This window comes from Leopardus geoffroyi, chromosome X (genome assembly GCF_018350155.1).
Source record: "Leopardus geoffroyi isolate Oge1 chromosome X, O.geoffroyi_Oge1_pat1.0, whole genome shotgun sequence".
In the NCBI taxonomy this organism is placed as follows: Eukaryota; Metazoa; Chordata; class Mammalia; order Carnivora; family Felidae; genus Leopardus; species Leopardus geoffroyi.
Window position 1 is genome coordinate 28,411,342 of NC_059343.1, and position 16,192 is coordinate 28,427,533.

Consider the following 16,192-nt stretch of genomic DNA (forward strand, 5'->3'; position numbering starts at 1 on the left):
TAGCCTGGAGCCTGCTTCGGATTCTGTGTCTCCTTCTCTCTCTGCCTTTCCCCCACTCACTCTCTCTCTCCCTCTCTAAAATAAATAAATTTTTTTAATCGTAAAAAAAGGAAGAAAGGATGCCAAACATGTGGCATATGTCTACTTCGCAAGTTTGTTCAATGGTGCTTATTCCTCAATATATTATTGAGGAATAATTTATTTTTCCTCAATTATTTTCAGGCTAATGATTTTATTTACATGGAAACTGGAAAAACAGTGACAGGAGACACACAGTAAGCATTCCTCAGCCTTTACAAGTTCAAAGGGAAGTCCTCCATGGCACTATTAATAACATAGTATGTGGCACTGGAACAAAAGATTCACATCTTTCCATCTCTTAATGCCATTCTCAATCTGATAGACCAGGAAAGTACATTAGGTTGGCCAGAGTGTCCTTTGATCTCTGCTGATATTCAATGGCTTTTGTGACTACTTAACAGGAAGGCAAACATATACTCTCTGTGAAAATACCTTCTGGGATTCATTGGGTTATGATGAGGAGTACTGAGCAGGAGGAATTTTTTGGAAGTGAGTTTAGAAGTTTTAAGAGAACCAAGCAGGGTGATAGAAGACAGAGAAGATAAGGAGGCAGAGGCTGAGAAGAGTCTACATCCTTGCAATCACAACGGTACAGTGATTCAAGGACATAAACGCAAGACAACAGACTGTAAGAGAGGTCTGAGATGAGGAAAGACTGCAAAAGCACTCCTTTTGGTATTCCAGAGTGTGAAAGACCCTCCACATGCTAATAAAAAAAAAAAAAAAAAAAAACTGCACAAAATCACAAACAATTGAAAAAGGTATAAGGGTAGTTGTGAAACTCTATCTTGGAGTGAGTTCAGATGCAGTTGGAAAGGGTTTTGAGAAGATAAGAAAGTGAAATCATATGAGAGACAGTTTGGATAAAAAATACAATTGAAATAGCCATTTGGGTCTCCGTGCATGCCTCACTTCTTCTGCTGGCTTTGTCACGACCAACATATGCTCTTGTGCAACTTAAAGTGTCTTCTGCAAGCTGGGGTCCCTCCATGAACCATTTGTACCAATGTATCAATTGATACAACCAGTTGTGTCTATACAATCGATAGTCCATTAGAAATTTCTGTAACAATTTTACAGGTCCTACATATGTCTTTTGAGTTTAATGATAAAATGGCATGGGTTTGGGGTGTCTTTTTATTTCATTTTTATAATGCTTCAGTTTTACTATAATATGCATACAATGGAAAAGAGGGGGAAAAAACTTTACTTTCCTCAAGGTAAGTTTGTGAAGTTCTGAGCAAGAGAAGTAAACCAGTTTGGTGAGGGGCCCTGTGTTGCCTCGCTGGTTCTATTTGATACCATCCCTATGAAAAGGCCCAGAATTGGGAATCTTGGATTCATTTGAGGTTCTTACGGTCTGTTTTCTGTTGTCATCCACTATGCTGTCTTCAATCTCTTCCCATATTGCTGTGAAACAGGACTGAGCCTGTTTCAGAGTGTTTAGAATAGAAAGATATGGGGGTCAATTGGGTCAATATGGGAATCAATTCATTTGCTGAGGTGGAAAGGTACACCTCTGGTCTCCATACTGACTCTAAGCAGGACCAAAGTACAATTCAAGTTAAGTCAACCCTACTAAATGAAGTAGTGATCCTTGCTACAATAATAAAGATGAACCTCAAAGATTATATTCAGTGAATGAAACCAAATATAAAAGAACACTTATTATATGATTCCACTAGTATGAAATTTCCAAAAAGGCAGACATATAGGAACAGAAAGTAGATAAATGGTTGCCCAGGGCTGGGGATTGGAGTGGGGAATGACTATAAAAAGACATAAGATTTGCTTTTAGGTTGGTAGAAGTGGGCTAAAATTAGATTGTTTTAGATTGTTTTGATAGTTGTACAACTCTGTAAATATCCCCAAATCTTGGATGGATTGGGCGGGGGCTGTTCCTTTCTCAAAATAATTTGAGAAGCACTAGGCAGGAGAACTAAACCAGTTTGGTACACTTTGAATTTTATACATATTATGAGTAAATCTATGATATATAAATGACACATCAAAAAAGTTGTTTTTTGAAAAATTAATCACTGCTAGTAAAAACAGCAGACATCTCAATTTTCCTCCAGATTCTTAAATTGTGAGCAGAAAACACCAAGCAATCAAAATTACTTATGATACACCTGTAGTGAAAAGAGTGTACTCTACTGAGTGCTTTACAGATATTCTCTCATTTAGTCCTGTAAGAAATACACATGTTAATTATTATTTTTTCTATTTTAACAGTGAGGGAATTATGGCCCAGAAAGATGGCATTATACCCAATGTCACTATAAGATGGTAAGTGAAGAGGTTGAAATTTAAGTTCATGTTGCTCTGACCAAAAAAATATATACTCTTTTCACTAAACCAAATGAGTTTTGATCTGTTTTGCAGAGGTCCAATAAATATAGGCATCAGAAAATATAGGCAGTCAGGAAAAATAATCAATTTCAAAATCAGATTATAAACTCATATATATGTATGTATAACATAAATACAGATAATCGTATCCAACTCATCTTTTTTTTTTTTTTTTTTTTTTAATTTTTTTTTCAACGTTTATTTATTTTTGGGACAGAGAGAGACAGAGCATGAACGGGGGAGGGGCAGAGAGAGAGGGAGACACAGAATCGGAAACAGGCTCCAGGCTCCGAGCCATCAGCCCAGAGCCCGACGCGGGGCTCGAACTCACGGACCGCGAGATCGTGACCTGGCTGAAGTCGGACGCTTAACCGACTGTGCCACCCAGGCGCCCCCCAACTCATCTTTTATTGGAATTAATTTACATTGAGAAATAAAAGATTTGCAAAGTCTCATTCATTTGGTAGTGGTTAATAGTTTTTATAAAACTATGTAGATTCGCTCACAGGTTAGTTATAGAAGACACATATTAGTGAAAAATATTTGTATTAACCTATTGATGAAACTTCTCTTTTTTGTGTCATCTCTACACAATGAAATAAAATTTAGAAAACTATTCCTGCGAGTGTTCTAGAACCTGTTTTATAATCTGCTGATCCTTCACATCTCAAATGACATTAACTGTGCCCATTTAAAAGGCAGTGCTTTGGAGATGGGCTTTGTTCTGTTAGAGGTATACATGTTTGTTTTGCAGGACACGGGCAAACATGAAAGGAAGATCAGCAACATTTTACCCAAAAAGGAAACAGTCATCAAGATTCTTACCTGCCAGTGGAGGATTATATTCCAAATCAAACCAAGAGTCAGTTTGTGATTTCCATCTACTATGTCAGTGCTTCCAATATTCACTAAATCAACCTGTTAAAGATAAAGGGAAAGCGTTTGAAGGAAAGAGACAAAATGTCTATTTGGAAAGAAAACAAAACTCGAAGGTAATTGCATTTAGCTATTTTCAGAGCCTAAACAGTATTACAGCTTTTAAAAAATAATCCAAAAATGAAACAAAATGCATTTGTAAATGGGCTTTCTGAAACAAACAAGTGCCCCCGAACACATTTACAAAGAGATAGGAAATGAATGTACTTTTAGTATATAAATAGATTACTGCAGATTAAAGAGGCCAATCAGAGTATCTCCAAATAAAATGTATAACAATGATAACTCATAAAGGATGACTAAAATTAGGATTTGCTTCCTAATAGAAAATTGAAACTCAATAAATAGAAACTCCATCTGTCCTTCAATCTTGCTTAGAGGAAGGCTATTATAATTAGGGGTAGCTGCATTAGACTAAAATGCCGTTGCTTTAGAAACAGATATTAAAACTCCAATAAATAATGGAGCTATGGTAAACTCAATTTTCTCAATCCTGTACTGGGAATCAAAATCTGGCAAGGTTTTATTCTATTGTATTGATTTATTGAGAGAGAGAGAGAGAGAGAGAGAGAGAGAGAGAGAGAGCACGAGCAGGAGAGGGGCAAAGGGAGAGAGAATTTTAAGCAGGCTCCATGCCAAGTTCCAGCGCAGAGCCTGATGGAGAGCCCGGATCTCATGACCAACCGTGAGATCACGACCTGAGCCGAAGTCAAGTCAGAAACTTAACCAACTGAGCCACCCAGGTGCCCCAGGTTTTATTTTTCTTAAGGCAAATCCTATCTCCTATCCTTTATGCTCCTGATACTTTTACGTGGAATCAGGTTAAATGTAAGCATCAGGCAAATGGGTGCATGAAAAGATGTTCAACATTATTAGCCATTAGGAAAATGCAAATTATAACCACAATGAGCTAGCACTATACATTTATCATAATAGCTGACATTTTAAAATAGTGACAACAGCAAATGCTGATAAGGATATGGACATAGTGGATCACTCATGCAGTGTTGGGGAAAATGTAAATAGTACAGGTACTCTGCAAAACATTTTGGCACTTTCTTGCAAAACTCATCATGTGCTTAAGCATGCAATCCAGCAACTGGGATCCAGGGCATTTATCCCAAAACAATGAAAACTTACATTTCTACAAAACCCTATGTGTAAGTGTTCACACCAGCTTTATTTATAACAGTCAAAAACAGCGATCTGGGAGAAGAGCCCAGATGCCCTTCAAGGATGACTGGTTACTTAAGCCGTGGTGCATCTACACCATGCAATCCCACTCTGTGATGAAAAGGAACAAACTGTGGATACAAGCAGCAACTTGATTGAATCTCATGGGAATTACCCCAAGTGAAAAAACAAAGCCAATCTCAAAGGGTAACATTAACAGTTTTGAATAGATGAAGTTATAGAAAAGGAGAACAGGGTAGCAAATGCCAGAGGTTAGAGATCAGAGTGAAGGGGGTGAGTGGGGCAGGTGGATGTGGTTATAAAAGGGCTGCCCTTCAGTATAATTGTCAAATCACTCCCAATTATGCCTCATATAAAAATACTTTCAGGTCCAATGGATAATCAAATACTCACATTTATTTTTGTACCCCAACTATATAAATACTATTAGTGTGTTGGCTTAAAACAAATAAAGTGTACAGAAAAGAATGTAGAATCATTTGAACAAGGATGGAAGATCAAGATACAAGTCCATAGTTTAATTTCAAACATATTGAATAGTAGAGGATATTACTGAACTAGACAATAGACTAGATATGAGGATTTGGTACCATATGGACCTTACAGAGAAGTTATCCTGAAGTTGTATATAAATGGACATTTCCGTAAGGCTCAGTTGAGGAGTGGATAAATGGAAACTCTCAAAGCTGGTTGACATGAAAGACTTTGACTTTATTTCGTATAGGAAAGTCAAGATGATACTGCCATTCTGAGATACTACATGTCTACTTATTTCCGCAATGGAGATGCTTTTGGTTGCACATTTGAATTTCAGGAGTATCCCATGCAAATCATCCCTAATTCAGTATGCTATAATTGAGTATTTCAAAATCCTGGGCGTTCGCATAAATTTGTCCTACACATGCAGATAATAATTTGCTGTAACACTTTTGTTTTAATTATACAAAGTAAAATACAGTAAGTTTTTAGAACTCATTAGGGAAGAAAAACATAGAGATCCCAGGGGAGATGAATAACTCAAGAACAAGAAAGCACTGTCATCTACATTTCATTTGGAGATTCCTTATGTGGTAGTAAGGGAAGGAGCTCCTCCATATGGAAAAGCTACTATAAATTTATCAGTTGAATCACTGATGCGTTCATTCAACAAATACATTTTGGCTCTATGTCAGGCACTGATGTACTTAGAGCACAAAAGAGATAGTTGTGCTTGTAGTGAAAATGATAATCAGACTGTACATTGTAGAAAATTCAGTTATTTAAATGGAGAAGATGTGATTTTTTTTTTTAGGAAATAGACCTATACTGGGGGAATCACTGCTAGTAGTTATGGTTGGACTTGCCATAGGGAACATCCTGGGGAGACTTAGAGCAAGCAGTAGGCTTGCCTCTATCTACTTTCATAAGCCTTCTCACTATATCAGCAGGGAGACTGTTCCTCTATTTCTTTCTCCTCATAAAATCCCTCCTCAGATCCAATTTCTATTATGTCCAGGCACTGTGCTCAGCTGTGAATAAAGAAGAGTAAAACAGAGCCCCTAATGTCAAAAAGCTTAGAAGCTAATAGCAGGCCGCATAAGAAAAACTAATTAAAATTAAGTAGGATCTAGAAATTCCACTGCTGGAGATAGACCCAAAAGAACTGAAAGCAGGGACTTGAACAGATTTGCCACTTTATATAATGTTGCGACGGACATCTTGTGTATACATCCTCAGATAACTGATGCTTTTATTGTTATAGTAGCTATTCCAAGGAATAGATTTGCTGTATCAAAAAGGTATACCTAGTTTTAATTTTGGTAGGTTTTTCTTTATGAAAAGGATTTAGCATTTAATATTCTAACCAGCAATGTATGAATAGGCTCTTCTCTTACCAGCAATAGATGTTTCTGCTTTTTCATTTCGCCTGATAAGTAAAAATATATTGCACTGTTAATTTATTTCGATGATTCCTACTGCATTTGGAGAATCTTTTTGTATAATTGATCATTGCAATTGCATCTGTAAATTGTCTGTTAATATGGCTTGTTCCTTTTTCTGTAGGGTACTTTTGTTTTCATTCTTAATATTTAGAGCTCTTTGCAATCAATACCTAACATTTATGGAGTACTTATCACTTATAAACAGTTTTATGTAGTTCAACAATCTAATTTTTGTATTCATATTTATAAATGAGATTGTCTTATACATTTGTTATTTAATTTTATGCTTATTGACTGTTGCTGCTAAGGTTATTCTGACATCACAAAAGTAATTGCAGGGTTTTATCTTATATGCTTTGGAATACCTTAAAATATAGGAATTACTATTCTTTAAGGATTAGGTTAAATTCATATGTGAAGAATCCTGGTATTTATTTCCATGGTAGATCTCTAATAACTTACCAATGTTTTCTGAAGTAATTAGTCTAGTTTAATTTTCTGCTATTCTTATGTCAATTTTAGTAATTTGCATTATTCTAGGAAATCATGCATGTCCTGGATTTTTCAAAATTAATTTCACAGAATTGCTTATAGTATTCTCTCAGTTTCTTATTTATCTGCAGTTACACATCCTTTTTCATTACTAATCTTGTCTATTTTTCATTCTCTTCTCATTTTCTTTTGTTAGGATTAGAAGAGGTTTGCCTCTTTTGTTGATCTATTCAAAGAGCTGGCTTTTGAACACAATTCAACCTCTATTTTTCAGTTTTCTATTTTGAATTTACTTTTCATTATTGTTTTTCTTTTTATAATCTCTTAAGATACTTATTTCTTTTTTTTAAGTTTATTCATTTATTCTTCAGAGACAGAGACAGAAAGAGGGAGTGGGGGCAAAGAGAGAGGGAGAGAGAGATAGAATCCAAGGCAGGCTCCGCACTGTCAGGGTAGAGCCCCATGAGGGGCTCAACCTCAAGAACTGTGAGATCATGACCTGAGCTGAAACCAAGAGTCAGTTGCTTAATAGACTGAACCACCGAGGCGCCCCTATTTTATTTCTATCTTTAAAAAATCTTAAGCCTATAGGGTTCTCTCGGAATACAGCTTTCACTCTACCCACATCATAATCATAATATAAGTATGACATAGTTATTCGTTTATATACCTTTTATCTACAGAAGAACAAAGTGTCAAAGGTACACGAAGCTTTCACAAGGTCAGATTTAAAACCAGGTCTGGATATGAGAGATAAGTCCTTAATTAAACCTTGAGACTTCTTCATGAAGTTCTTTAATAGGTTCTAAATTAATAAATATTACACACCACCATGTAGACAAGTGATATTTGTTTTGGTTAAGTTTTGTCTCTTGCTGTACAACTCTTTTTCAGATTACCAAGGACTGTAAGAAATAACCATAATTAAGAGTCACTAAGACACTAGAAGAAGGAGGGGTATTTTGTCATGCCTGAAGGGTACTGTTCATAGTCATAGGTTACTATTCAATGCCTCATATAGACAGTCTAGCCCATTTTGACTCTAAATCGCATATGCTTGGTTTCTTTTTATAATGCCATGTTTCCTACCACGTAGCTATGAATGTTGTTCTCATAAAAATCATTACTACTCTTAGATAATCACATGCAGAATGGCCTCTTTTAAACATTTTTCTAATATATGCTCTGGAGGTATATCTTTCAAGGATTCTCAATCCAATTTCTAAATAACTATGGAAAGGAAAAACAAAATCCAAAATATGTCAAAATCTGTGTTAAATGATAATTGTATGTCTGTCTAACAAAAAACATTTCTGTGACAAGTGTGTTAATATATGGAGCCAGTGTGTGTGTGTGTGTGTGTGTGTGTGTGTGTGTGTGTGTGTGTTTACTGTGACAAGCACTAGATAGCAGGAAATTCAATACTGAGGTCACTAAGGATGCCCAAAATTATGTTTTCCTGGTTTTCAGAATGAAAGCATCAGATACCAAATGAATAGGTGTGCAAAAATTAAATAGCATGCATTGAAGTTTTGCAGACACAACTTACAAGTTCACCTACATATGAAGATTAGCCTTATGAGTTCCTGCAAACAGGCCTAAGACTTTCCTCATAAAATAACACCAGATACTGGCTCAGAGTTGTGCAGTGTTCTCTGTGAAGATGCTTTATTCAAACTTAATTTTTAAGGACAGAAAATTCTCACCATTTGCCTTGAAATCATGGAACCCTATTATGGCTCTAATAGAATATTTAAATGTGAACTCTTAGGAAAATATCCCGAGTCAGGAGGCACAAGCTAAATAAATAAATAAATAAGTAAATAAATAGCACCTAGGAAAACTAATGAGTTAGCTTTTTTGTTTGTTTTTAGTTTTACTTTTATTTATTTATTTATTTATTTTTTTGAGAGAGAGAGACAACACATGGGTGGGGGAGGAACAGAGAGAGAGGGAGAAGCAGAATCTGAAGCGGGCTCCAGTCTCTGAGCTGTCAGCACAGCACAGAGCCAGACGCAGGGCTTGAACCCACAAACCATGAGATCATGACCTGAGCTTAAGTGAGACGCTTAACCAACTAAGCACCCAGGCGCTCCATTAGCTTTTGAAATAAAGTAGTCTACTGTTATCATGTGAGGACACAAACTAGAGGGAATTCCCTTTTTGTGCCCGCGCTACAACTTAGACTAAAATATTTGATTTTGCACAAAATTATCTATTTAGTAATTCTAAGGTTAATATGTAAGTATTTCAATGAGCACTATTACTTCCTGGTGCCCCACCTCCTATATGAGGATGCTGACCACTAGGCTATGAGGAGCAATTCTCTTTCATTGTTCATTTGTTTTATCCTAGGTTTTATTTTATACCGCTTTCCTTCAGGGCACAGATGCAATCTAGCGTTGTCAATAAGATTTTCTACAAGCCAAATTTATATATCCCATGGTGGTTATAGTAAAAGGATTTATATATATTATATTGATATATTTAAGATTTAAGAATACTGAAGAAAACCATAAGATTTAAAGCACATCTGAAATATGATGGATTACTGACAGGAGATTACTGACCTGGCCCAGTTTATGTTATTTTTAATTAGCTTTACAGAAAGAAGAATAGCAGAATGAGTTCATCAAACGTGGAATGCTACACAATGACTTTAGAATGAGGAACATTTGACATAAAAATAATCACAGTAACCAGGTCAAATAATGAAAACGGAAGTTCTCAGGGCATAGCAGAAGGAAGAAAAAAGATGAATAAAAGCAAGGGAGTGATGAGTCCCATGACAAAATTCTAACAAATTTTCTCATGCTTTTTAAATGTTTGTGGTAGCAGGGAGATGGATAAACTTTTCAGCTCTTAGTTTATAAGTCAATAAAGCATTTGCAGTTTTCACTTGCATGTTGTAGGAAGTTACATCTTATTCAAAATGGGAACCATCATCTTTCCAATAAATGGTATCTCCCACTTCTTGCCTTTTTAGACAACCGCACAGGACATTTCACAGCTCCAGGCATGAAAGAAAACACACCCTGTATCATCCAGCCAAATGAAATTAGGTTAGGGATAGGAGGTTCCTCACGTTGGTTTCAAAGGATGTGGTTCTTTAAGACATTTCAGATTTTAAGATTTACCCTAAGGAGGAATCGTTTTAGTTCCTTGATATGCACAGTACAATCTGAACATTTTCTGAATTAGGGAAGGGGTAGAGGACAAAGGTAAGCCATCATTTTTCACATGATTCTTAGTTTGTGAATTTGACAACAACAAAAAATGTAGCTGCAAATTTAATCTTATAACTTCACACAGAACGATAAGATTTCACAAGAAACCATGAAATGTCATCTTTAAAAGTTTGGGTAGATTACTTTAACCAGAATCTGAAACAGTGACTACCAGAAAAACACCATGCATTGAACTTTACTATATAAAGATCCCTCCTGATTCTTAGAACCCATGAGGCTACTTCTACCTTCTATTTATTTGTTTTTTCCCCTACCCGCACATTTCTTTCTAATAAATGGTTTATAACTGAGAATTTCATTCCAACATTCTAGGCAAATAGGATTTACTTTTATTTATTTTTTTTTTAATTTTTTTTTTCAACGTTTATTTATTTTTGGGACAGAGAGAGACAGAGCATGAACGGGGGAGGGGCAGAGAGAGAGGGAGACGCAGAATCGGAAACAGGCTCCAGGCTCCGAGCCATCAGCCCAGAGCCCGACGCGGGGCTCGAACTCCCGGACCGCGAGATCGTGACCTGGCTGAAGTCGGACGCTTAACCGACTGCGCCACCCAGGCGCCCCAGGATTTACTTTTAAAATGTGTTAAGCGCTTTGTGTAGAACGTCTGCCATCGTGTAGCCAAGCTAAAGAGACTTCTCTATATTCCACAGAAACTCAAGTATTTATATAATCCTTCTAAAGATAATGCATTTAAGTGATCAAAAATGCAGAAAAAGCAAAGTAGTGTTGCTGCCCTGCAGCATGTGCTTTTTGGTGTGTTTAAAATTTATATAAAATGTGAAGGCTTACAGGCATAAATCACACCTATCTTTTTTTGGATATAGAGGTACACATATTGAATCTTTCATAATTAGATGATGAATAGTTCAGTCCATAAAACCTACAGGGTGGGCTGCATTGGCTGTTGTGGACTTCATGCTCCACTTGGCAAGTTTTCTTTATTCCCTCCCATATCTCTCTCTTCCAACAAGGATTTTTTAAATTTTATACACATATAGAAGCTTATACTGGAAAATACCTTTTAAAAGCACGTTTTGACCTAGGATACATCCTAAGACTTAGTTCTGGGTACAGTACTTGCTATGAAGATACTCTCCTGACCTTCTGTAATTAGGGTTTATATACTCAGTCATTCCTTAAATATTTTTGACTATCCACTATATGCCGCATTTTATATTAAAGATGGAGACAGACTAAAAAATGGACTGTTCTATCAAAACGCCTAAAGACTACTGAAGGAAGTTCAAATTGCTCTAAATTTTGGAGGTGTTTATGATTATAATCATTTGTCACAAATTGCTCTATATTTTGGAGGTGTTTATGATTATAATCATTTGTCACAAGGTAGTTCTTTTTAATGGACCTGTGCTTTTACTTGCTTATATACTTCCTCTTTGGCAATAAAGATGTGAGGCAGTTAAGTTTAAAAAACCCCTTAATGTTAAGAAAAATATAAACAATAAAGGGGTGAAAGAAAATTAAAACAAATCTATCAAAATAGAGGTTTCAATGCAGGTAGTTTCATTGAACACAAAATGCAGGACTGAATTTTTTGGCAAAGTAGCTCCTGTATCTCAACTAAGCAAAATTTCTTATATGGAACATTATATACTAGAAGGCATCATTTGAGGAAATGGACTCTATGTTCAGCAATAATGTCACAACACAGGATAAAAGATGTATATACTTTCAATGTAATATCATTTAACTTGAATTTTTATAAATATTATATATCATATGCATGGCAATACAGAATGCTACTTTAATGAAACCAGAACCCTGTATCACCATAGCTTTCTAATCTTGTTCCACATACACTTATTTCAAGGAAAAATTTGGCAAAAGCAACCCCCCAAAATTTTAAGTTATATGACCAACAATTCAATATAATAAGAAAAATTTTAGGGCACCAAGGTGGCTCAGTTGGTTAAGGGTCTGACTCCTGGTTTCAGCTCAGGTCATGATCTCATGGTTGGTGAATGTGAGCCCCACATGGGGCTCTGCGCTGACAGTGCAGAGCCTGCTTGGGATTCTCTCTCTCTCTCTTTCTTTCTCTCTCTCTCTCTCTGCCCCTCTCGTGCTCCTCCCCTCTCTCAGAATAAATAAATAAACATGAAAAAAAAATGTTTTTAATTATAACACTATCTGTTGGGGTACCTGGGTGGCTTAGTCAGTTGAGTGCCTGACTTTGGCTCAGGTCATGATCTCACGGTTCATGGGTTCAAGCCCCGCATTGGGCTCCGCAATGACAGTGTGGAGCCTGCTTGGGATTCTTTCTCTCTCCCTCTTTCCCTCCCCCTCCCCGACTTGCACTCTCTTAGTCTCAAAATAAATAAACTTTAAAAAAATAATAGTACAATTTGTAGCCATACTATTATCCTTGAAGATCTCTAAATTCACAAATCATAGGTAAATGGCTACCTCAATTTTAAGTTTAGCATGCAAAAAAAAAAAAAAAATACTATTTTACCTTGATGCAAGAAATGCACTGGTAGGGGGAAGATAACCAACTCACCTTATAAAATTATTTCATTTTTTATTCATTTTTTAAGTTTATTTATTTACGTTGAGAGAAACAGAGAGAGAGAGAGAGAGAGAGTGCAAGCAGGGGAAGGGAAGAGACAGAGGATCCAAAGCAGGCTCTGTGCTGACAACAAAGAGCCTGATGTGGGGCTCAAACCCACGAACCATGAGATCATGAACTGAGCTGAAGTCGGACGCTTAACTGACTGAGCCACCCAACTGCCCCTGATATTATTTTAAATGAGAATTAGCTTCATTTGAAAAGTAGTCATTTCCCAATGCATCTGAATATGAATCTAAATATTATATAATATATGCGTGTATATGTTTTTATTCCATAAATGAATATTTTGAAATAAATACAACCATTTCTGTTAGTAGATTTCAGAGATGATGAATTGGAACCTAAGTCATGGAATCATTTGGAAAAAATCCTGGAGTTAGTGAGTAACAGGGTTAAAAGGATATACTTCTGGATCCTGAGAATGAATATATATAAGGTGCAGACATATTATAGTCCTATTGTGTGGACTGAAAATTTAGTGTAAGAACGAATACTTGTTTAACATAAATTAACTTCAAAATGTGGAATTTATATCTGAACAGTGTATTTTATGAGTAATAAATGGAAGCAGTTTATATTCAGTCAAAGATATTATGTTCTGACATACTCCAAAACATATATTATATTGCTATTTAAGTCTCTGAATACTTAAAGAACACATAAAATACTAGTCTTAAAGAACGGTTTAGAACCCTCTTTCTCTAAGATCATATGCCAGGAAGAGTGAACACTGTGTCATTTTTCAGATCAGTGACATGTGACAACCATTCAATCTAACTCACTGACAATTTTCAATGATATGATTAAGTGAATATTTGAACATAGCTGACATGTGAATTTTCAACCTAGGCTTTTAAATGCTCACTTTGGATTTGTGCTTTAATAATGTATAAAACTGATCTTATTTGTTTTGTGCTGTTTCACATTGTACGTTTGAAGTTACTTGGTAAAAATTTGCCACTTTGTCCTACACAGTTGATGAGAGTGGATACTGAACATCAAGTATGAGATCTACAACTCTGTCAGCTAATATTAAATCATATTAAATCGGTAAAGCCCTGGTATACTATATACTCAGGGTGTATTACAACACTACATTTTTTGTATGAATCTTTAAAATGGTGATGGAATATATTCTATGACTTCAAAGAGGCACTGGGATTCATAAAATAAAAACATGGACATCTTGGGATGGAAGAAGAGGAAACAAATTGCAATCAGGCAATTAGTGGAAGACTGGTATCATGATCTATCTGGAGGGTAGTTTAAAATACCACAAGCAGTTAAATCTCCCTACCAGATTTTTAATGGCTAGATTCCTTTACCAGTGGTAAAGAATCATTCATTACTCAATTTGACATGAAGAGATAAAAATGTCAAATTTCTGGTAGAGGAAACTCATTGACTGGAGCTTATTTATATCTAAGGGGGAAAAAATCTATCAATAAACAAGTTTAAATGACCCATTAAATGATACTTTTCCTTTGAGAGACAATGGGGTTACAGACCTGCAGAACGGAATTGAGAATGTCTGGTAAAGACAGTCACTCACAAAAAATTGTGAAGGGAAATATGTGAGGTGTTTCCATGTTACCTGTGATTTGTTTTATGTACCTTCAACAAGTAACAATGAAATGCAAGCTGTGGATATGTTTTATAGCTTGAGCTGGGGTGTAGACAAACTTAACCACTTGGTACAGTCAGCTTCTATTTCACAGGATTTTGTACTTTCTTTTGTTTGCTTTTTAAAACCACAGCCAACTTTATTACAAATGAGCTTTGCTCTCAGTAAATATTGTAATAAAGGTATCACTGCACTTGGAAGTACTTTATTCTCAATAAGTGGTTTTGAAAATAAATTATTGATAGCAGAAATAACTTTATGCTAAAACAGCCACCACAGAGAATGCAAATCAGAACATAAATGTGGTGTCTGAGTTGTGGACCTAAGCTGTGAGTGGCACTGAGAGAGCATAGCAAATTAAATGTCAGGACAGACAAATTAAAGGAAACTGAGGCATGGAATCAAATTGAGTTGCTAGTAGAGAACAATGACATGTTCAGAAACTGATCATTTATGGCAGAGAAAAAGGCCAAAGTGGAGAAGATACTAAGAAGGAAGGAGGAAACCAAATGAAGTTGACCTAAGATTTTGAAACTACCACAAAATAGCCTTTCAAAATGGAAGCTTCTAATACCCCCTCAAACAACAGAGAGGGTTGACTTCTTTGAAGTGATTTTAAACATTAAGTCTGTGGATAGATTTGTAGAATTGTGAAGTCCCTAATGATTTTCTATTAGCAATTATCCATTTCTTAACGTTTGGATGAACTTCCCACTGGTTCCATTAGACTCAGAAGTCTTTGTGAAGAGTCGGTTTGTTTAATTTTATGATTTCTTCACCTCTCTTGGTTATGGATTGAAGTGCTCTACATTTTCGTGGCACCTGGGTGGCTCAGTCGGTTGAGCATCCGACTTCGACTCAGGTCATGATCTCGGGGTCCATGAGTTCGAGCCCCTGTCAGGCTGTGTGTTGACAGCTCAGAGCCTGGAGCCTGCTTCAGATTCTGTGTTTCCCTCTCTCTCCTCCCCTCCTCCACTCATGCTCTGTCTCTCTCTGTCTCTCAAAAAATAAATAAAAACATTAAAAAAACATCTAAGAAAAAATAAAGTACCCTATATTCTATTAATTCTTATAATTAATTATTTTAAATGGAATATAATCTAATTGTTTTTATAATCAACATATAATTCTGTGTAGATTCCATGTTTGGTTTGTATATTCCTTATACTTGTGTTTAATATTTTCTTTCTATATTCAAATTGCATATATTTGCTTTTTCCTCTCATTTTCCCGATTAAATTTATGAGATTAGTCTACTGTATTATTTTATTACAAAGAACTAGCTCTCAAATTATTCTAGTGTTTTTTCTTTCTAACTTATTTCTTCATTTATCTTTATTTTCTACTTTCCTTAGAGCATTTTTTATTTTTTGTAACATTTATGGTTGAAATCTTGAATTAATTTATCTTTGTTTTCAATGAAAATAAAAGCTAAGACACAAATTGAACCTCAGGCTAAAACCTAGTCCATTTCTCCTGGAAAGTTTTTTCCTATACAAATGTGGATATGTACTCTTCATTCCTTATACAAAACATTTTAAATTAATCAAATTGAATTTTTAAAAGCGTTATTAATTTCTAGTATTCTATTATTATTATGAGTATGCACTTTAAAAGCTCTTCTTTTTATATACTTCATGACATTTTCACTGCATCCTAATACATTATCCATCTTTGTACATATGGCAGGAATATTTTTTTAGTAATATTTTTTTATAAATTTATCTTCTCCTATGCCTTTGGTAAGTTTGTGCCG

At 35.5% G+C, this 16,192-nt stretch overlaps 1 protein-coding gene across 9 annotated transcripts in view; it reads right to left on the reverse strand.

Annotated features, from left to right (window-relative positions):
- DMD (dystrophin) overlaps positions 1–16,192 on the reverse strand; it is a 2,127,700-nt gene that overhangs the window by 1,636,907 nt on the left and 474,601 nt on the right. For all 9 annotated transcript variants that reach the window (XM_045472664.1, XM_045472669.1, XM_045472671.1 and 6 more), the window contains exon 5: positions 3,259–3,351. In XM_045472664.1, the coding sequence (XP_045328620.1) occupies positions 3,259–3,351 (93 nt within the window). The remainder of the gene's footprint in view (positions 1–3,258; positions 3,352–16,192) is intronic.